Raw genomic sequence first — 21,861 nt, 5'->3', positions numbered from 1 at the left:
ACCTTTCTTCATCAGAACAAGCCTGTACATACATTTTAGCTTTCAGAAATATACTGACCACAGAAAGACCAACCATGTGTTTAAGAGTTTACGACCTCTGAGAAGCTGCTATTAGATGTGAGTTTTCTACACTCAGCCAAAGTATCAAGACAAATGGGGAAGAATAACAATGAAGATATGCAAAAGTGTTATGTATTTTGGATGCTTAGAACTGAAAAACATGATGGTAAACAGTAAACTAATAAGAAAAAGAAGAGTTTTTTAAAATAAAACCAATTCCTCTAACGGACAGATAAGCTGGAGGGTTGCAAACAGGAAGCAAGAAATAGCAGAGCAGAGAGGAGAAAAGCAAACAGATTTATTTTCAAGGCTGCTTCAGATAAATGCTTCTCACAAGCAGACTACAGTTGCCTGCTGTACTGTGGGCTTGTGAAGATGGAAGGCAATGTTGGTTTATTTGCCTTAAAAACAGGAGTAAAAACTCAGTCCCTCAATTGCTATCCTGCAAATTTAAACATCATTTTCCTGGATGCTGGCTGTACAAGGTTTATCTTAACAAGCTAGAGAACAGTAGAACGGATACTGGGCAGATCCACATACTATTATCACTCCTAATTTTATGGGGAAGCTGATGCACAGAAAAGATTAAATGTGCTTATGTCCAGAAACATAAACTTACACGGTGCTCTTGTAACAATAGGTCCATCTTGTCTTCTGTTATTTTAACAATCATTTTATGATGCCCTCATTTGTAAGAGTAGCACTTGACTCTCTGTACCTTGTCCCACTGTCTCTGAGGGATGTGTGAGTAGCAAAGTCTGTCCCATAAGTCCCATAAAACTGCATTTAACTCACGTTGTTTTCACTTCCCTGGAGATAAGAAGTGGTGCTGAGAATGAACGGGATCCTGTCCCTTTCCTGAACCTCCAAACAAAATGTCTAATTAATTCCTTTGGTGCAGCCTTTAACACTGGGTTAAGACACATGCCAGAAATAAAACCACTCAAGTTTCAGACCTCAAGGTTAGTTTACTTGCTTGGCAGATAAAACCACTTCCTTTCTGCTTGAAGACCTAGCTAATTTGATGTGGAATCACTGAAATGAAGTTTTTAAAAAATGTCACTAGGCTTTCTCTGTGGTTACTTTCAAGGGTGAGCAAGTCAGTGTGCGGGCTCACCACTGGACCCCACATCTCCTTGCAGTCGTCTGCTGTAACTACTAGACTAACTACTCTCTCTTCCTCTCCTGCAGGACCAGGCAACCCATGAGTGGTGGATATTCTTTAAATCTTGGTACGGGAGGCTAGCTCAAATGACATCTCTTCAAGCAGTGTCGGGGGCTGAGACCCATGCAAAAAAATGTGAATCCCCTCTCCATCACAGGCCCCCATGCCTCAGTAGTGCTGCATCCCTGCACACTCCGCACTGACTCCGTTGCCACAAATTGTCTCATTTATAGCTTCCTCCTCCACCTCCAATCTTCTCCCAGCCATGCCAGAGTATGTACAAACAGGGAGGTGTAAATATCCTACCTGCCTTTTTTGCCTAATTTTCATAAAGCTTTCATGAGATCAGTTGCAGGAGCAGCCACGAACAAACTACAGCCCGGATAACGTCATCATACATTCCTTGCCTGAAGAGAGGGCAAGACTTGGGCTCTGCACAAAATTGCAAGATAGGCCTTTACATAACTGGTGGATTAAGTAGGAACCAAATCAGGTTCTGTCACTTTAAAACTTTCCTCCACCCTCCATCACCTCCATCCATCAGTTGCCTGCAGCATGTATATTGAGGAATTGCGTGCAAACCTTACCATAACCCAAGGCTTAACATAAACTATACTCTTTCAGGTCATTGGCAAATAACAGGTATATCCGGTTGTGCCTTTGTACTTGCCTGCACACAAATTAAAAGTGCATGTAAAGTTACAATAATCAAAGTCAGTCAGGGGGAAGGGGAGGAGAGCAGGGGGATAATAACTGGGGGATCAGGTTATTTATCTTCACAGGGAAGCCACTGAGAGGAGCTTGCTTGCATGCCATTTACGCCTCAAAAGAAAGATGGGCAAACCTGACTTTTGGCCAAAGCCGTCCCCTAGAGCGCCCCAAGCTGTGCCTAATCCTGCCTTCTCCCTGCATCTGGTAAAGCACCCTGTTACCTCCACTGCTGCTACCTCTTGCCCACAGTGCCACACAGCATTTTACGCTTCCTCCTTGACTGTAGGATGAGAGTGTTTCTATGGGAGAGGACAGCGGCCAAGACGGACTTTGGGCTTTCTTCTTTGGGAGACCTTTCTCTCATTGTCTCAGCTACCGCTGCTTTTGCCTTTGCCATGAGGGTGCACCTCCAGTGCAACGCTGTTTCTGCAGCTGCTTCATCCCCTGTTCCCTGACAGACCCAGCACCCCGCAGGGTGACCCCAGATCCGCTCTGCCGCCCTGGGGTGGGCACGGGCTCCCGCACTGCTCTCCCTTCTGGAGGCAGCCAGCAAGCCTTTGTGTAGGCACCCTGAGCCTGGGTGTGGGCCGCTTGGGAAAGGGAAGAATTTATGGCAATTTTTTTCTGTCTTTCTCCCTTGGCGTGCCATGAGATTAACAGACATTAGCAAATGCCTCTTCCCGGAGTGCTGTGACAAGACGAAACCTGCCCTGACTGGCACCTGCAGTCTGCTTCCCTCGTGGTCTTTGATCTGCCATTGCTGAAGGTTAGAAGACCTGAATGGCTCAGAAACAGACACTTCCTTGGGTTTGCTTCCAAACGCTAGGAGCAATCTGTATGTGTCAAGAGTGTTTTCTCTCTCTGCCGAATTTAGAGGGCTAGAGGAAATCTTTATTATTATTATTTGTCTTACAGGAGAAGTCAACTGTCTTGATCAAGATTGCAGCCCTTACGTGGAATACTGTAAAAATCTCCTAAGCGCAATTTTTCCATCATTGACCACAGATACCACAAAGGGAGCTTCCCTTATGCCCTTGGTTTGAATATACTTTCTCGAAGTCTTTCTTCAAATTAAAAAATGTGCAAATAAACAACTCCCATTTCCCATACCCCAGGGAAGAGTATGAATAATTTTATAGGCTGGAGTATTACCCGCATACATCCCAGTCCCTAGTATTTGAGTCATTTCATTTACCACTGAAATGCAGTTACCGCTGGAGGCTAATACACCAAACCCTTGCACAATAGAGCAGAGGAAGCCAAGAATGCCCTGCTGCAGAGGGATGTGCAAATGTTTCCTCAGCTGAGCTTCAGCAGCCAAATCACTGAAGGTCCTGGTTTGGATTCACGCATTTCCATCTGACAGGATACTTCAGCAAAGCCAATGTAGCCAGAACCACTGTTTCTGGTGGAAAATCTATCACTCTGCAGCTTCTTCACAAATACTACTCAACATTTTATTGATCTGCAGTAATGGAAGGGAAGAAGGAGGGTGAGCATGTTCCCTGGCTCATTTGAGCAGGGCTATCTAAGCGGTGACATTTACAAGAAACTCCTTGACTGACAGTGAAATTTCCTAGGTCCGTGACATGACTCTTCTTTGGGAAATCCCAGCTAAAGGCCTGTCTCTTCATGATTAAAAGCTACGGAAAGCCCTCATGATGCACAAATTATTGCGTTCCTGTTCGGTTCAGCTGCCATCTCGACAATCAGTTTGTGCCCAGCACCACCTTCTCTCTCAGAACACCTGAAACCTGAAAGGAGCAGTACTAAGGACAATATTTTTTTAAAATACTGAAAACTTCCATTATAAAATTTCAATCTTTTGGATGAGAAATTACCCCAGACGCTATGGAGTCTATGCCTAATAGCATAGGCAAGTTTGGTGTATCCACTTGAAAGTGCAGGTAAGCAGAACAGGCTTTTCAGAAGTTAGAACTGAAGCTCAAAGAAGAGAGACACACACTGCCAGCCCTGTGAAAACACTGGATGAGCACAAGTAGCCAAGACCTGCCTTTTGCACATGACACTACGCTTCAGCAACAGTCTTAGTCTGACTCCAAAAGAGAAAGCATATACATATATGTACACACACTATACTAGACCCCTGGCATAACTTTCTGAAGTACTCTTAGATGTTTGCAGCCCAGTCCAAGAACCCCCTTAAGCAGCAAGATTGGAGGTATCATAACAGGGGACAAAGTAGTGCTCACACCTCTGTGCAGCTCCCTTACCTAGATCAGACCTGCATCCCCCACTGCATAACCAGGTTTATTCTCCAAAGGAAGGAGAATTCTGAAATTCAACTTGGATTGCTCTTGAGGCTACTAGATTCAAATTGTGTTGCCTATTTTAATATTTTGATGAGTTTTTCTGCTGTCAAGGCACCAAAGAATGGTTACACACACAATACAAACTGAAGAACCCAAATGACCAATATTTGTATCATGCGAAAATATTGCTTGGGAAGTGGTAAGCTGAACATTCATAGGCTGGGCTAAGCAATGGCTAGGACACCTAGGACACAAGATAGGAAAACCCATGTTCTCATCAAAGAACTGTAAGTTTCGTCATTCCATCTGGGCTTCACTATCTTCTCTCTCTGTGCGGAAGAGTCATGGTATCTATTTGCACAGAGTTCCCTTAGCTGGAAACTCCAGGTCCTCCATTACTTATAACTTTGTCCAACTTTAATCATCTGGTCTGAAATTTTCTATCCCCAAAAAATCCATGTTCTACATTGTAATTTTTAGAAATGTTCAGTCCAAAACCAGCTGAATCCATTTATAAGAACAAGGAAAGTAAGTGTTATTAAAACATGGTGGTGGCCTTTTCTTTGAAAAGCTTTGTAGCCTCAAGCTCTAAAGCAGGGACTTGACATTCGTCTGGTTAATGTCTTTTCTCCCACATTTGTGCCTTTTACTCTTCCCTTGATAATTCACTCAAATTTGGACAAATTTCCAAACTCCGAAAAATCATATTTTGCACATCTGTAGTAAAGACTTTGTAGAACTTCACAGGTAAATCTTCAAAACCTTCACCCCTACAGAATATGGTTCTGCCTGTGAGTGAAGTAGACTTTGCTTCCAGCTGTAGCTCAGGGCTGTTTTGAGCTAGCATCCGTCACTACACTGAGCATACAAGTGCACTGGCATTTTCTAAAATGGCAAATACTAAAATCTTAGAGTTAATAAAGCAATTGCACTACAAACTTTGTACCATCACTACTAATACAACACTCAACAAAGCCTGGAAAACAAATGAGAAATATAATATTACTGCTTGTTAACATGTTAATAATATTGGCCCTAAGCAATGTTATCATTTTTAAGCTTTGGAGTGACCTAGCACATCATACAGGCTATAAGGTTTCTATACTTCAAAATAAAGCTGGACTTTGGCAACACAGCTCTTGGTTCTGCAAACCTCAGAAACAGTGTGAGGATGCAAAGCTGCCAGATGCCCCAGGGAGCCCCTTTGCTAAAGAGGGAGAGCGAGCAGGCACAACAGTTTGCCCACACATCATATGTTGAGGACAGACACAATAATGCACATCCTGAGCAGTGTCTAAACCTTCCTAAATGTTGTCATTTCATCTGTCTTCTTCAGAGTACTTCTTTCAGAGTACTTTAATAAAGAGCATTTGGATAGTATAAATACAAAGACGCACACAAAACACCACGGATGAGTGCCCAACAGTGTGTAAATTAGATTTTGCTCTTTTGCCTCGTAGCAGAAGGCGGTTTAAAAAGGCTTCTCAAAAGGTAGCCACAAAGGGATCAGCTCTGTGTTTTCCTCTCAAGAAAGACTTAGCTGTGTGGTTTCATCTAATACTGTCAAGAAAAGACAGCAAACTTTGGAAAGAAATGTTGTAGGAATCTGGCAATGCAAAATTAAAACAGTGTCATAATCAAGTTTGATGCCTGAATTACATATAACACTATGTCCTCATTTCTGTAATCATACCTGTGTGTTACCTGTGTGGAAGCAGACCACAATGTATGCCTTTAATTTGCAAGTAACATGGAAAATGCAAACAGATGGAGAGGCTACAATTCAGACTAGCACTGAGCTGAGCCCCAGCAAGTACTGGAAGGTTTCTTACCTTCCCACAGCAGCTGGGGGAATTTGGCTCAGAATTAGAAGCCCAATTTAGGCTTTTCAGTAGCAAGGGAGAGTTGAAAATGTGATCTGGGAAGTCAGTGGGAATGCAGGGAAGAGTGAAAGTCCAAGGGAAGCTGCAAGTTAATGAAGGTTAAGAATGCAGTATGTAACCACAAATATATATGCTTTAAAAAGCATACCACAAATGCTTTATTTTAGGCCTGTTGTGGTTTAACCCCAGCCGGCAACTAAGCACCACACAGCCACTCACTCACTCCCCCCGGCTGGGATGGGGGAGAGAATTGGAAAAGTGAGAAAACTCATGGGTTGAGATAAATACAGTTTAATAGGTAAAGCACAAGCTGTGCATGCAAGCAAAGCAAAACAAGGAATTCATTCACTGCTTCCCATCAGCAGGCAAGTGTTCAGCCATCTCCAGGAAAGCAGGGCTCCATCACACGTAACAGTTACTTGGGAAGACAAACAGCATCACTCCAAATGTCCCCACCTTCCTTCTTCTTCCCCCAGCTTTATATGCTCAGCATGACATCATATGGTATGGAACATCCCTTTGGTCAGTTGGGGTCAGCTGTCCCAGCTGTGTCCCCCTCCCAACTTCATGTGCACCCCCAGCCTACTCACTGGTGGGGTGGTGTCCTGGTTTCAGCTGGGACAGAGTTAACTCTGTGTGGTTAACCACGACAGGTGATGTGAGAAGCAGAAAAGGCCTTGACTCTGTGTAAGCACTGCTCAGCAATAAGGAAAACATCCCTGTATTATCAACACTGTTTCCAGCACTAGTCCAAAACAGAGTCCCATACTAGCTACTATGAAGAAAATTAACTCTATCCCAGCCAAAACCAGCACAAGGCCACAGTGAGTGGCCTAAATAAATAACCCTGAATCATGGAGCTGCGGCTGGCTCCTATGTATGCCTGGCACTGGTAGCACTGAGGATGTGGCTCCATATATTTTGCTTACATCTCATGCTTGGCATGACAAGAAAGCTGCCAAACTGAGCAAAACCAGGAACCTGTATCAGACATGATCTCATTATCATCCACACTTGTGATACCCCAGTCTCAGGTTAGTTTTAACACTGAGCAATTCAGTGTCGTGTAGATAAGCCCAAGCAAGCAGGCACATCTATATGGTGCAGGGCAGCAAGCACAGATGGTGGCTGCAGAGCCGGCTGCCCTGGGGTGGCACTGTGTCTGGACTGAGTGGCTGGTGCAGATCTGCTCCTGGATCTGAAACTACCTGAAGCATAGTGGTAACTCTGCATCATACTGGATTGCAGTGTAAACGTAATCTGAGTGAGCTGTTGTAAATGCGGAGGCTTACAGGTTCTAATTCTGATTGTAATCTGATTGTTTTAATTGTGATTTTCCTGATTTACAGCAGTATTGTTGAGACTAGAGTCAAACTCCAGGCATAAGAACGCCTGTACAATTTTAAGCAGCCTGAAACAATAGGATATTGCATTTGTTTAAGTTTCCAAGTGATTTGTGGTTTACAGTTACGCTACTTGTTTCTTCATCTTATATAGTATTGTGCAACACTCAGAAACAGACAATCAGAAACAGTGTTTCCAAGGGATTGTTTAATGAAGAATGGCTTGGATCACTCTATAAACTGTAAACAATTTGTACAAGCTCTGTACTGAAGCAATCCCAGGATAAAACATTGCTCAACTGTCTTATAATCCACCTTCAGATTTTGTAAAATTAAGAGAGAGGAGGAAAAGATACACAGTCCCAGCCATGGGAAAGAGACAGAGAAACCCAGTGTGGGAGGGGTCTCCATGGAAAGCTGCAAAAGGAAGAGGTAAGGAAAGAAAATGGGACAAGGTGAAGTCCTTGAGAAATTCCAGTTGCTGCTCATGAGGATTTATGAGCACCTTGCCAGTGTCCAAAAGAGAAGCCAACGGCTGCCATAGTTAGAAGAAAAACTGAGAACTGAGTCTGCAAACCCTTATTTAGGTAAGTACTTATTAACACTTGTAAAAAATCTCTTAGAAGCTAAGGGGTTTTCTTGGAAAACAGAGGACTGTGGCAGAGAGATAAAAATTTCCTCTCAAAGGGCAAATGAAGACTCTCCAGGTCATGTAATTCCTCCTCCTTTATCAAACTTTTACCTCCACAACAAGGACTCTTGTCCACATACATAAAGCACCTCCATTCAGAGTCGCAGAGGTACTGATGTCCCCACAGACTCTGCCAGCCCCCTGCGTCTGGCATTCCTGTCAAATCAATCAGGATTTTTAACAGATTAGGCCCGAATTCCTTTCCCTTAATCCCAAACCCACCCACTTCTGCCCCTTCAACTCCTTTTCTCTTCCATATCTTACATCAAGTAGGGTTTTCTAGGCCTCAGAAATAATTCATTTTAGGTGGTGTACATTTTCAGTGATTCAGTCTTCGATGCCTAACAAAACTAACTTTGACTCAGGCACTTGGGACTGGCTTCAGTAGGACCTGCATCTGAATTAAGTCCCCAGAACTGGGAAACAAAGAAACATGCATTATCTAAGAGCAATTCTGAACTTCTATGCTTTTAGAAACAAAAGAAATGAGAAGGGTAAATAAAGAGGTAGGCAGGAGGGCAATTTGTGGAATATAAGAGACCAAGGGCCTGATCATCCATTGCCTGCATTTTGTACCGCACTAATTCATTGGTGTGATAAAATGCTTCACCCAAGCTATGCTTGACTGTAAGGGACTAATCAAGGTCACATAGAATCAGAGCCTAGAAAACTGGGTGAACATTCATTGCATACAGTCAAAATAATACTCAGGCTGTAACAGATGAAATAGTAAGCCAAGACTGTAAATATCCTGGTTGTACAGCACGTAGTACAGGGGGACCAGCTGGTACTACCACAATAGAACAAAACATCTAAAACAGATTTTTCTTCCTCTCCTGTCTAGTAGCAACAGAACTCCTGAAGACCAAAGAGAAGTGAAAAAAAAAAAAAGAAATTAATGTTTTCTTACAGCATAAAAAAAAATGTACCAGGACTTGTAATTCCTGGGCTCATGCCTTAAACTGTGAATCTGCAGCTCACGATAGTGGAAATGTGTTCCTTCCTCTGTACTGCTTGCTAGCGGCCAGGACACAATCCCACTTGCAGTATGATGTCAAGAAAAAATGTCAGTAGGATGCAAAGCGTACAGTGCACTGGACCCACGCTCCCTCACTGAGCAGATGAGAAACAGTGAGATGGGTGCAGGGCCAATTGCCACAGAGGTAAGAAATGGCACAGCATGTCACCGCCAGCAACCCCATGCTGAGGTGTTCTTCCTCTTACCAATTGCAACCAGAGTTTGGACACCTTGAGGACACTGTTTCTTTATAAATTCAGATTTACATAGGAGCTGGAATGGAATCTGTTCTGCTTGCTCCAAAGTAAATGGCAATCTCCCACTTTGACTGCAATACAACTAGTTTAAGTGCTACATTGAAGAAAGGATTTAGGGTCCTACTAACAAGAGCTGTAAAGCCTGGGTTTTAAGCAACTGATTACCACGGTCACCAGGAAAAAGGCAAATTTACCTGCTGGCAATGGCAAATGCCCAGCACTGTAACCCAGAGCTCAGGTAACTGATCCAAGCTAGTCCTTACCACCCAGATCCAGTGCCCAGAACACACTTTGCAGGGAGAAGCCCGTGTCTGTTCTTTGACACGTGACCAATGAAGGAGGGAAGGGTGGCCGCTAGGGTGGGACAGGCCACTTCGCCACAGCTGAGTGGTTACAGCATGTGGAATTTGGTTTCAACCTTCTGATTGTGATGGAGAGATCAAACCGCCTAGTCTCTTCCCAAGCTTGCCCTAACCTTAATGCCATAAGGATGGAGATATCTTTGCTCCTTTTTGAAGCTGGGCCACGTGCTGGGCTGGACTGCAGGATCCTACCAGCTCACCCCAGAGACAGGGCTGGGAAGAGGGAAGCTCACTTTTTCTGGCACCGCTTGGAAAAAGTGGTTTTGACACCTCTGTCACTTGGCAATGGCAGGAAGAAGCACAGTGCGCTGAGGCACACAGAGAGATATGGCTGATGCTAGTCTGAGCAAGAGGTGGTACTGCTGACTAGAAGAGCCCAGGACAGTAACAGTAGCCAGGATTACACTTCTTAGCAAAGACAGGAGCAGTAGCAGCCTGGCCAGGCCTGGGTTCACACCCTGAGCTGGGCTGACTCCCAGCATCTAATTTTGTCTAATCCCTAAATGCTACCAAAACACCTTCTTTTCTTCTCATGACGTGACTGTAGAGAATCCGAAATAAAAGTTGTATTTTTAAATTTTGCTTGGTACAGCAAAAACGACGACAACAAAGCAAGAGCGTTCCGATTTCCTGGGGAACGGTTTCCTTGATGCCTGCGGGTTTTGCAGCCCCGGTTCCCCCCGGGGCGCCGGAAAGCCCCCGGGGGGGGGGGGGGGGCTTGGAGCGCCGCACCCGCACGCCCCTCGCCAGCCCCCCCCGGGGCGGGCGGAGGTGCCAGATTTAAGAGTAAAAAAGCGCCGTGAGCGGGAGAGAAGCGAGCGCAAGGCGGGGGCGAGGCTGGAGGGCAGCGGGGCCGGCCGGGGTGCGAGCTGCCCGGCGCTTCCCTGCCTCCTTCCCCCTCGAGCCGGTGTCAGGTATTACGAGGAGGGGTAGGGGCCCGGGGAGGAGATGGCTGGAGGCTTTCCAGCCCCGGCTCACGCAATGCAAACTCCGCACGCAACGGGGAGGCGACAGGCGGAGGAGGGGAAGCTGTTCGGCTTCCTCAGCCCCCAAGATGCAGGCGAGACTTTGCCTCCCGACAGAGAGGGCTGCGAGCCCGCCCGCCCGCCACCCCGCTCCCCTCCCAGCACCTCCTCCGCGAAAACTTTTGGCCCCGGCCATAAAAGCCGCCGCGGCTCAGCCGCTCCACTTGGCGAGGGCCCAAGGGCAGCTGGCAAATAGCTGCGACCCCTCAAGCCAGGGGAAGGGCCAGGCGGCGGCGATTTGTCAGCGAGGCTAACTGCGGCACGCCCGCACCGCGCCGCGCACCGCGGATGCCGGCGGATTTAAAGCCGCGAGTACCAATGCCAGGTGCCCAGACGCGGCGGCTCCGGCTCCGGCTCCGCCTGGGGGCAGCGGGCCGTCCTCCCCGCGCCCTCTGAGCCGCTCGCCTTCACTCCCCGCAGCGGGCTGGGGTGGGCCCGTCCCGTCCCCGCAGCCCAGCAGGCGGCTGGGAGGGAGGGAGGGAGGGGGCGGCAGCAGCCCGCTCGCCCCCGGTCCGCGGGGCTGCACCGGGCAGGTGGCTGCCGGCGGGGCGAGCTCCGAAGGGTTAAAGCGCTGGGAAGGTGATAATAACTCTGCGCCGGGATCGGGTGCAACTGGCATTTGCCTGCACATGACCTGCCAAGCTCCGGGTGACAGGAACCGGGGCTCCTAATGAGTTTCCCAGAGGCTGGGATCTGAACGTCGCCGTCGCCGCTCTCCTCCCGGGGCTGCCCGTTAGAGCTGACGCCGGCTGCCCGGCTCCCCTCCATCCTCCCCGAGGTCTCGGATGGAAGCAGCGTGCAACAGGTCAGTTCTGCCACAGGCGCCCGAGGTGGCCGTTTATTTCACCCCTTCCTCCCCTCGCTGCTTCAGAAAGGAGCAGGTAGGGGCGGGTGGTCCCCGGGCACGGGGATGGGAAGCGGGACCAGTCAGCTCTGCCACGCCGGGACCTCAGGCATCCTCCGCAGCCCGTCCCCGGGGCCGCCGGCCTGCGCTGCCGCGACGGGCACGAAGGTGCGGGGAGGAGGGAAGCGCTCGGGACAGAGGGGGCTCCGTGGCCATGTGCGGAGGTTTCCTCTCCGGAGCAGCGGGAAGCTCCCACGGGGGCGCAGGGAGCCCGATTCTCGCAGGGGCTCTTTCGCCGGGAGGAGCGTTGTGCAGCGCCAGGATGAACCTGTCTCCAGCGCACGGCGGCTGCCTGTATCTGGGGAGGCTCATCAGGCGAGAGCATCCTCCTGCCTCCCGCCTTTCTGCCTCTCTCGGCCGTGACCTGCTGGATCCCCCGCTGCAAACTTTCCCTACCGGGTGGGAGAGAGCAGCGGCCCCGCCGCCAAATATGATTTTGATCCCTTATTGAGTGCTTGCCACTTGATTATCGATTATCCCTTGTTTTTCGCACAGGATCCGGGCGGGCTTTAGGCACACGAGGAGCGCATAGCAAGGACGCACCCCGACTCTGAGACCCGAGACGGCTGCCGGCGCTCCCCTCCGCCACGCCAGCGCGCCCCTGTCCCCTCGCCCGTCCGGGCTTCTCCCTGCCTGCGGGCGACGGGGAGCTTCCCAGCCTTTCCGCAGGGTCGCTGCCCGCTGACCTTTCCCTTTCCCTTGCAGCATGGCCCTCGAGAGGCTCGGGGAAGCCCTGCGCGGCATCCCCCCCCTGCAAAGCTCCCTGCTGCTCCTCCTCTGCCTACTCGCCGCCATCCACCTGGGCAAGCTCCTGCTGCAGCAGCAGCAGCGCCGGCGGCAGGGCCAGCGCCGGGCGCCGCCGGGCCCTTTCCCCTGGCCCTTGATCGGCAACGCGGCGCAGCTGGGCAGCGCCCCGCACCTCTCCTTCGCCCGCCTGGCCAGCACCTACGGCGCCGTCTTCCAGCTGCGCCTGGGGCGCTGGCCCGTGGTGGTGCTGAACGGGGAGCGCGCCATCCGCCAGGCCCTCGTCCGCCAGGGGGCCGCCTTCGCCGGCCGCCCGCCCTTCCCCTCCTTCCAGCTGGTGTCGGGCGGGCTCAGCCTGGCCTTCGGCGGCTACTCGGAGCTGTGGAAGCTGCACCGCCGGGCGGCGCAGGCCACGGTGCGCGCCTTCTCCACCGGCAGCCCCGCCACCCGCCGCCTGCTGGAGCGGCACCTGGTGGGCGAGGCGCGGGCGCTGGTGGCGCTGCTGGTGCGCGGCAGCGCCGGCGGCGCCTTCCTCGACCCCTCGCGCGTCCTGGTGGTGGCCGTGGCCAACGTGATGAGCGCCCTGTGCTTCGGCCGCCGCTACAGCCACGGCGACGGCGAGTTCCTGCGCCTCGTGGGGCGCAACGAGCAGTTCGGGCGGGCGGTGGGCGCCGGCAGCCTGGTGGACGCCCTGCCCTGGCTCCAGCGCTTCCCCAGCCCCGTCCGCGCCGCCTACCGCGCCTTCCGCGACCTCAACCGCGACTTCTACGGCTTCGTCCGCGGCAAGTTCCTGCAGCACCAGCGCAGCCTGCGCCCGGGGGCCGCCCCCCGCGACATGATGGACGCCTTCATCCGCCTGCAGCGGGAGCAGCCGCGGCTGCAGCTCGAGCACGTGCCCGCCACCGTCACCGACATCTTCGGCGCCAGCCAGGACACCCTCTCCACCGCCCTGCAGTGGCTCCTCATCTTCCTCATCAGGTAGGTGCCGCCGGGGCGGGCTCTCCCCGCCTCCCGGGCGGAGGTGGGAGGCCGGGGCGCCCCACCTGCCCTGGGGAGGGACGCGGGAGTCACCCCGGGGAGCGTCGCGGTGCGAGCGCCAGCCTTGGGGCTTCCCCGTTTAAATGGCGCTGCGCGGGCAAAATCGCCGCTGGGAAGGCTCCCTCGGCGGTAAAAGCCGGCCCAGACGAGCACCTAAACCGCTCGGTCCGGGCAGAGCCGTGGGAGCGGCGCTGCCGGGGACCCGCCGGCGGCGGCGGCCGTTGGGGCGAGGGTCTGAGGGACCGGCCAGCCCGCGCGGTGCCGCGGTACCTCAGCGGCTTCCCGTTAACTAACACGGAAGCTCTGGGAAACCTGCCAGAAAAAAGATAAGAAAGGATAAAAGAAAAACCCAAAACACTACTCTGGCGGTCGGGTAATTGTGCATAAAGAGAGGCCGGCGAAAAGGCAGCCGAATAAAACCTGAAAGTAACAGATTTTACCAGGTCAAGATCAAGGAGATCATAGGAACAGGATAACAACTGCTTCAGCAAGATAAAAAGTTCGTGCACCGGTTTACAAACCCGCTATTATGTTAATTTGCCAGCAGCGTGTGCCTTTATCGCCATTGCGTGACTTGGGGAAAGGCAGACGCGTTGGGCAGCCGGCGGGTGCAAGCACACCCCTTCCGCGCCCTGCCCTGGCACCAGCTCTTCGAGGGGGAAAATCTCAGCTGGGGGAGGTGGTTTAATAGAAGGTGGCGTAACACTGATTTTCTTGCCTGTCCTGGCCTTTTCTTTCATCATCTGCATAATTTGTAGGCTTATGCAAACATTATCTGCTCAGCCACTTCTTGAAAAACAGGCAAATATGTAATGCTTCGAGCTAAGGGTATGATGCCCAGTGCTCACATAACTTGTTGGGTTTCTCCCCCTTTCTTACATTTGCCCCGCATTCGACATGCAGATCTGCTGTAGGAGCAAAAGGCAAGGACACACAAGCCAAACTTGAATATTTAAAGCAAATAAAGGCTCCTTGGAGGAATGTGTGCTTTTAGACAAGCAAAAGGAAATAAGCAAAATTCGTTAATATTTTGATCTTGTTTGGTTACTGTGTAGTCTTCCAAACTATGCAGACTAAAGGCAGTCAAAATACATTATAAAGAAAACATATTCTGATATTAATTAGAAAAAGTATGCACCAAAGTTGTTCATAAAGCTATTCTGACAATTATTAGCAGGGATTTTTTTAGTTTAAAAACCTGCAGACTTTCATATGTATGCAATATGTCTAGTGATAACAAACTCCATACTAACTTTTAGAAGTCACATACAGAGGTGGAAAACCAAGTTCTCGTTCCCACAGAAAGCCCAATATTTAGAAGAGACAAGTAATTTTAGTTTTACAATGAATTTTCAAAATTGGATCAGAATATTCAGTTTCAGCACATTTTAAGTTAGTTTCATTTTTTATGTTGAGAATCAGTTACATGTGATATTAAAGCGAAAACTGAGCAAATCTAAAATGATACCATTGCATGGGAAGTTTGGACTTTTCTCTCAAAGTTTTCCATCAAGGTCCACACATTCCTGCAATCTATCTAAACTTTGCTCAAACTGCATTATTTAGGGTAGGGGAGAGGCTCTGTGAAGAAAGTTTACAGCAAGGATTATTTTTAAGAAAATCTTTTGAAAGCGTTACATACGTACACACATCTTACTTTAAATGACAGGTATCCGAATGTGCAGGCTAAAATGCAAGAAGAAGTGGATAGGATTGTTGGAAGAGACCGTCTGCCATGTGCTGAAGATCAGCCTCACTTGCCCTACATCATGGCTTTCTTGTATGAATCCATGCGTTTCAGCAGCTTTGTGCCTGTTACTATCCCACATGCCACCACAACCAACACCTTCATAATGGGCTACCTCATTCCCAAGGACACAGTGATTTTTGTTAATCAGTGGTCAGTGAATCACGATCCAGCAAAATGGTCCAACCCAGAGGATTTTGATCCAACAAGATTCCTGGATGAGAATGGATTCATCAACAAAGATCTTACTAGTAGCGTGATGATTTTCTCATTGGGAAAACGTCGGTGTATTGGAGAGGAGTTATCCAAGGTGCAGCTGTTTCTCTTTACCTCCATACTGGTGCATCAGTGCAATTTTACTGCTAATCCAAATGAGGACCCTAAAATGGACTTTACCTATGGGTTGACCATTAAACCTAAGCCATTTACCTTGAATGTTACACTTAGAGATACTATGGATTTGCTCGATCAGGCTGTCCAAAGACTGCAAGCAGAGAAAGCAGCCAATGAAAATCAGCTGTCAGCAAATGCCTAAGCAACAAACCTTGCATCTAAAGATAATCCCTCTCTCTCTTTTTAGACTTAAGTAAGTTATAGTTTGTTCTGGTGACCTTTTTGGAAAATAGCCAATATAACAAGTTACAAGAGCAGGATGGAAAACCGCACAAGGTATAATTCAGTCCTCTTTTTAATTCTAGAAGGAGAGCCAGGGGAACAATTTAATATATTAAATGATAAAACATATGCAGTTTGAAAGTAAGCATTTTCTTTTCTAGCTTGTTCATAGAAGTCGCCATTGTAAAGCGCTTTTTATCTACTGACTGGTTGGAGCATCTGCAGGAACTGTTTGTACAATCCTTTCCATGTTTATATGCGCTGTGCCTTAACTCTACGAACTTCGAACACTGAACCCTGAAGTTCATCTTCAGTGGCTCCACATCCCAAAGTGAAATCTCTTATTTAAGAAAAAAAGAAAAAAAAAAAAAAAAAGGGTTGCTCAGAACACTGCAGCCTGCCTCTGAATTCACTCTACTGGAAACTGCCATAGGCACATGGCAGCTCCTGTGTTGTGACTGCTGGGCTGTACATTAATGCCTCAATAATAAATGTTCAAATGATTTTTGGTAAAATGACAGTGTAAAGTCTTGCCATTAGCATTCCAAAGTGTTTACATGAATGACTAAAAAGACTTGCTTATAAGCACATTTGAAAATAAATTTCATATTTTATATGAGAATGAACAGAATGTCCTAATACAGTAACTTTTCATTAAGTTTTGAAAGATCAGATTTGATATGTCACCAAATGGCAAGGGTGATACAAACCATATGCTAATCTGTTCATTAGCATATTAATGAACAAAATAGATATTTGAATTAGAATGGTTTATAAAGGTATAGCTGAACTTAGTATTTCTCTAGTAAAGAGTTAATATCCCTGTCCCTAGGCACATAGGTAAGTCCAGTAAAATCCACATGGGCCGAGGTATTTAGAAATGAGAATTTGGGGGTTTTATATTAAAACTTCCATGCCACAAGCCTCAAGCAAAGCGTACAACAAATATACCCCTGCTCACTAGTCATTCTGTTAGGTTGAGTTAAATGGAATATCCAAAAATCAACTATGTACTTTTAGTACGATTTGCTTGGAACAAAGTCTCAGAAGGAAAACTAACATTACATGTCCTAACTAATGTACTCCTTAACTGAAGAAAAAGTACTTTTAACATTTTTGTGAGGCAAAGGACACAAAATTAAAAAAAAAACCAGCCCAAGACTATTATTTTAAAGTAAAACATGCATGTGAAACCTTATGGCCTTGAACCTCTGGCTAATGTTTGTGTACACAAAGCTGCATGTATTTCTCTAAGAGGCAAACAACCCTATGTAAATGCCTGATTCTGAAAAGTGTTGGGCACTTCTTTGGAGCTGCATATCACCTTCAATCACATATGAAATCCATCAGAAATGAGAGTACCTCACATGACTTGCTGTGTTCAGCCTAGTACTAAATAAGGTATTAGTAGAGCTAGAAAAGCAGGGGTGCAATGCTACACAGCAAAGTAGCTCCGCTGAGACCTAAGCAAGTAAAGATTTGCACTGGGTCTTCTGATAGATGGCCAGTCTTAGTCACGTCAGCAGCAGTGACAGAACCCATACTGACATTGGGAAGAGCTGGGTTAATGACAATCCTGATGAGCTTATTTGCTACTGATTTTAAAACCTGAATCGAGCCTAAAAGTACTGCTCCGTAACCCCACACAGTAGTAACATACCTGATTAAAGTCTCTGACTTCATACGGCATCTATCTTCTTTTTCTAGCGCTAAAAAAGCTTTCTGTTACATACACAAGGAGTAACCTCAGGTGTTTTTCTGAATTACGTACAAGTTTGTGATATCCCAGAACTTAGCCTATATCTGTGAAAAGCTTTATAAGATACTCAGCATTTTCATATGGAGATCTACATTAGATCAAATGCTAACAGGACAATTTTCCTTGTACCTTTGTAAGTATTGTTATTAAAAAAAAAAATAAAGGATGTAACCTACAACTGAATAGTTATTCTAACGCAAGGATCACCGATTCATATTTTAATAAAAACAGCTTTTGCAATTTTGTACTCTTCCAAAAGCTTTAACTATGCATTGGCTACTAATGCAACGTCCGTTCACACAGCTCATGTCTGTCAGGGGGTCACACACTATATAGCTGCTGGTCAAATAATGCCTCGTGTAATCTGTGAAGTTACTCACATTTAGTAGCACCCATTTAGAATGTATGCAGTTGTTCAGCGAGCTAACTTTTATGTCATTTTGAGATGTATCATTGTGTTACCAAAATACTAAATAAAATTATTCTTACACTGCCTTTGCTTAGTTTCTGTATGGCTTTCTATCATCAAGATAAAATTAGTTCTGAATTGGAAAGTATTATTATTTTAGATATTTGTTCATATACTTTTCACCTTCTTCCCATTTCTGGATTTTAAGATTTTCCTCCATCCTGCTCTTACAGCTTCTCAGGTCTGCCCGCTTATTCATACCTTGCTGTCTGTGTTCAACTTCCTCATGCTCCTTGCTAAGAACATCCCCTGCTGCTCGTCTCAGCATTGATCTGAATTCTTTCATGTCTTTTGCTTTCTTCTAATACCTATTAATCTCTCCTTAGCCTGCACAATCTCCTATGTTATGTTCTTCCCTCTGTGGCATTTCAGTTTACTTCCACCTCCCCTGATTTCAAGCCCACAGACTAGTCTTCCTTTCTCTTTTTCCCCTCTTATCTCTAGTGCTGGCATCTATATACTCCTGATACTGGATCCCCACCACTGCCCTTGGGACCAGTGTGTGCTGTTTTGGCCTTGGTGTACAGTCGGGAGTGCCAGGAAGGAAATCTCAGGGCCAAACAGGCCTTACCGTGCCCTTGCTGTGCGACCTCTCACAAAATCAAGGCAATCCTGTGGTGAAGGGTGGCCATTATTGCACATCTAAAACATTTCCTCGTGATGCAGCAGCACCCCTACCCCGCTTTGTCTTTTCCCCAGTCTGCTACGCAAGCCTGCTTACTTCAGACACGTCTTTGAAAAGACCTTCACATTTTCCCTAACCCTGAGGAAGTGGAACAAAAGCTGGGTGGAACAGAAGGCTGGGCAGACTGACTGGCAGTAGTTCCCTCCTGATTTGGGATATTTTTAGCTGGAGTTTCTCCCTAAGGGGGCAGGATTCTAAGTACAGGCTGAGTTGGTGAAATCAGAAGCAGCACAAGTTGAAGACGACTTACAAAGACTCCCTGGAAGTAGCTAAGGACCTGTGGAGTAGGTGTAGCGTCCGAAGGTATCCCGTGCAGTGTGTACATGGCTGGGGCTGACCAGTGGGACGAGGCGTAGATACAGAGCAGGTGTCCTCCCTGAGTAAAAGCCAAGAGCCAAAACTTCACACAGTCAAGAGATGCTGCCACGCTGTCCCTGCTTCCCGTTAATTTCTAGGTATTTTTCTGCTTTACCAGCTGTCTACAGCTAAAGTCTAGACTCCCTCTTCAGTGTTGACAGGCACGTTTTATAGCAAGACCTGCTACCTTAGTGCCAAAAGATGTGGTGCTGATGCAGCCAGAAGTTGGCATGAAGAAAGCGTTCTTGGAGATCACCACAAATACTATTTATAGCAGTTGAGTAGGGAACCAAAAGTTTCTGATTGCCCACTGTAAGCCAGTACCAAGTGTTAAGGAAATAGAATAAGACTAACTCAGCAAATTGGCTTGTTTTGTTTTTTTTAATTCTCTATTTCCATTTTCCATCTGTTTCATTGGAGCAGTCGTTAGAAAAACTATCATTTTCAAAACTAGGCAAGGTCACATCTAACAGCAAGTCATGCACAGCTCATGAGATTTTGTGTTTGCACTGTCACTGCCTCCCTCACCAACCTGTGACTGGATGTCGTCATAGCAATACTAGACAAATACATGTTGCTTGTTCTTCATGAAATAAAGCAGAAAGAAGTTAAGCAGCTGTATTCAAGACAAGATTTTTCCTTTAAAAATCTTCATGCTCAGGTTGTAGTGATTTCAATGAGTCAGGAAAGCCAAATGTCATCTCACACTTACTTTCTCTGTTTATGTGCGCATGCACACACTTAGTCCATCTCCCAGAATTTTAGTAACACCTTTTATTCAAGTTAAGGGATTAAAAAAAAAAAAAAAAAAAAGAAACCCACGAAAACAACAAAACAACCACAAAGCAGGAAGCACAGGGAGAACTTAGGACAAGCGTATGTTTTTTGGAAAACCAGTAGCTGTCAGACCACCCCACTACATAACAAGGGGGGGAAGCAAGTAGGCTGAGCTAGCAGAGTTGATACGGAATATGTTTATACTATTCAAGTGTACCATTACACTCCTTGTGAAGCTAATGGTTAAACTTGCTGGCTTCAGCAGGAGTCAGTTCAGAGCTGCTGAAATAAATAGCAATAATATAACAATAAGGAACAAGACTCATCAGAACTTGAGAAACAACTGCTGCTAGAAAGAGGAGACGAGGGTCAGTCCAGGATCCGTGCAACAGCTATCAGTACCAGCAGAGTCATGGCACAATGTAACTAAATGCAAATTCACAACAACAAATTCCAACTAGTTTTGCATCAGACCCAGTATATTTTTGTGAGTGGCAGGGACTGATGCGTAGGTCTGTCTGTAGGAAATTGGTTCAGCTTATCCAGGCAGAGCAACCAGAGACTAGGCAATTGGGAGCTTACATTTTACCTGAGAAAAGTTGAGGAATTAGCCATGGAAAGTGAGCACTTAACATTTGCCTTTGCTGCATCTTTAGCTTGGTTAAACTTTACTCAGACCTCTCATTTGCCCACACAACAAATTCAACTTGGGATAACACTGAAGGTGGATCTGGCTGGATTCTGAATGGTACCGTTATTTTGGTATACGGTGCAACACAGATACAGTGATTCAAGTTTCAACAACTTCTTTGCTGTTTACTGCCCTGCATTTTTGCAGCTGACTGTTTTCATGTTCTTGTACTCAGAGCAGGCCAACTCACTTAATTGTCAGGTGAAAACAAGCTCAGTGTTAAGCACAAACAGCCTGGAGCATTTAAGATGGCTGTGGTAGATGCTTTGATAGCCCTCCGTCGGGGCTTTTTGCCAACTTTTCAGACAGCTCCAGTAACCAAAAAATTCTTTGCTTTGTTAGTGTTGCCCTGTCCTTCAATACTTAGAGCAGATATTGCTCCAGCCTGAAAGCACAAAGCTAGAGCTAACCAAATCAAACAAGAGTCTCTCAATTTCCTACACTCTATCTGCACTGGATGTCTGGGGACACTGATCCATCAGTATAGTTAACTCAGAAGATACAAGATGCTGAGGCATTTCAACTGCACATGTGCGGGGGGGGGGGAAGGGAGTGAATGCACAGGGGACTTATTAAAGGTGCATAAATCAACTGCAGAGCTATATAGGAGTCATTTGCTGGGGTGGCTGAGAGCTAGCAGAGGAATATATATGTCTGAAGTGTAGGAAGATTCCAGCTAGGGAGGAACTGTGCACAGAGTCTCTGATTTCCAGGAAAAGAGAGGTGGTGATTTTACATTGCTTGTACACACAGTATGTCAGGATTAGGGTGATAAGAATCCACACGGTATTAAAGAGGTTCACTCACATCAGCAGCAGGGAACATCAAACTGAGAGCACCTGAACCAAACCTTACCTTCACACCAGGCTGAAGATAGAATGAGCGATTGTTTTCCTGAAAACTTTGGACAAACAAAGGATGCCCAAATACTAACTCCTCACTGCCTGTTAAGTAATAGATTTGGGAGGTAGCAAATGTGAAAACTAGACCTGAGGAACCAGACACGAGGGATTGGGCTGTGCCATACAGGCTCCAGGATTTGAAAACAAAACCTGTCTACAACAGAAAGCCATGGAGAGTCTGTCATTCTCCTCACCTCAGCATCCCCGGTGCCCGAGAACAATGGGGAGGAAAAGAGCCCAGCTGCAACAGTCTGAACACCTTTTGGGGAAATTTTCCTCTTGACATTCAGGCAGAGTGGCGGAAGGAGCGGGCACTCCACCAGACAGAAACACTAGTGGTCTAGAGGATCCATTCAGAGCAAGTCAGTGTCATTTATTTGAGCAA

General features: G+C 47.1%; 1 protein-coding gene across 2 annotated transcripts; it reads left to right on the top strand.

Moving 5' to 3' along the window:
- Positions 1 to 11,373: 11,373 nt before the first annotated feature.
- LOC127015235 (cytochrome P450 1B1) lies at positions 11,374 to 16,162 on the top strand. 2 transcript variants are annotated; one of them, XM_050895036.1, is made up of 3 exons: positions 11,374 to 11,593; positions 12,398 to 13,414; positions 15,144 to 16,162. In XM_050895036.1, the coding sequence occupies exons 1-3, from the start codon at positions 11,574 to 11,576 to the stop codon at positions 15,754 to 15,756; spliced, it is 1,650 nt and encodes a 549-aa protein (XP_050750993.1). In that variant the 5' UTR covers positions 11,374 to 11,573; the 3' UTR covers positions 15,757 to 16,162. The 2 variants fall into 2 exon arrangements, with proteins under 2 accessions (XP_050750993.1, XP_050750994.1); XM_050895037.1 differs by having other exon boundaries at positions 12,188 to 13,414.
- The last annotated feature ends 5,699 nt before the right edge of the window (positions 16,163 to 21,861 follow it).

This window comes from Gymnogyps californianus, chromosome 3 (genome assembly GCF_018139145.2).
Source record: "Gymnogyps californianus isolate 813 chromosome 3, ASM1813914v2, whole genome shotgun sequence".
Taxonomy (NCBI): Eukaryota; Metazoa; Chordata; class Aves; order Accipitriformes; family Cathartidae; genus Gymnogyps; species Gymnogyps californianus.
This window is presented reverse-complemented; position numbering and strand designations above follow the sequence as displayed.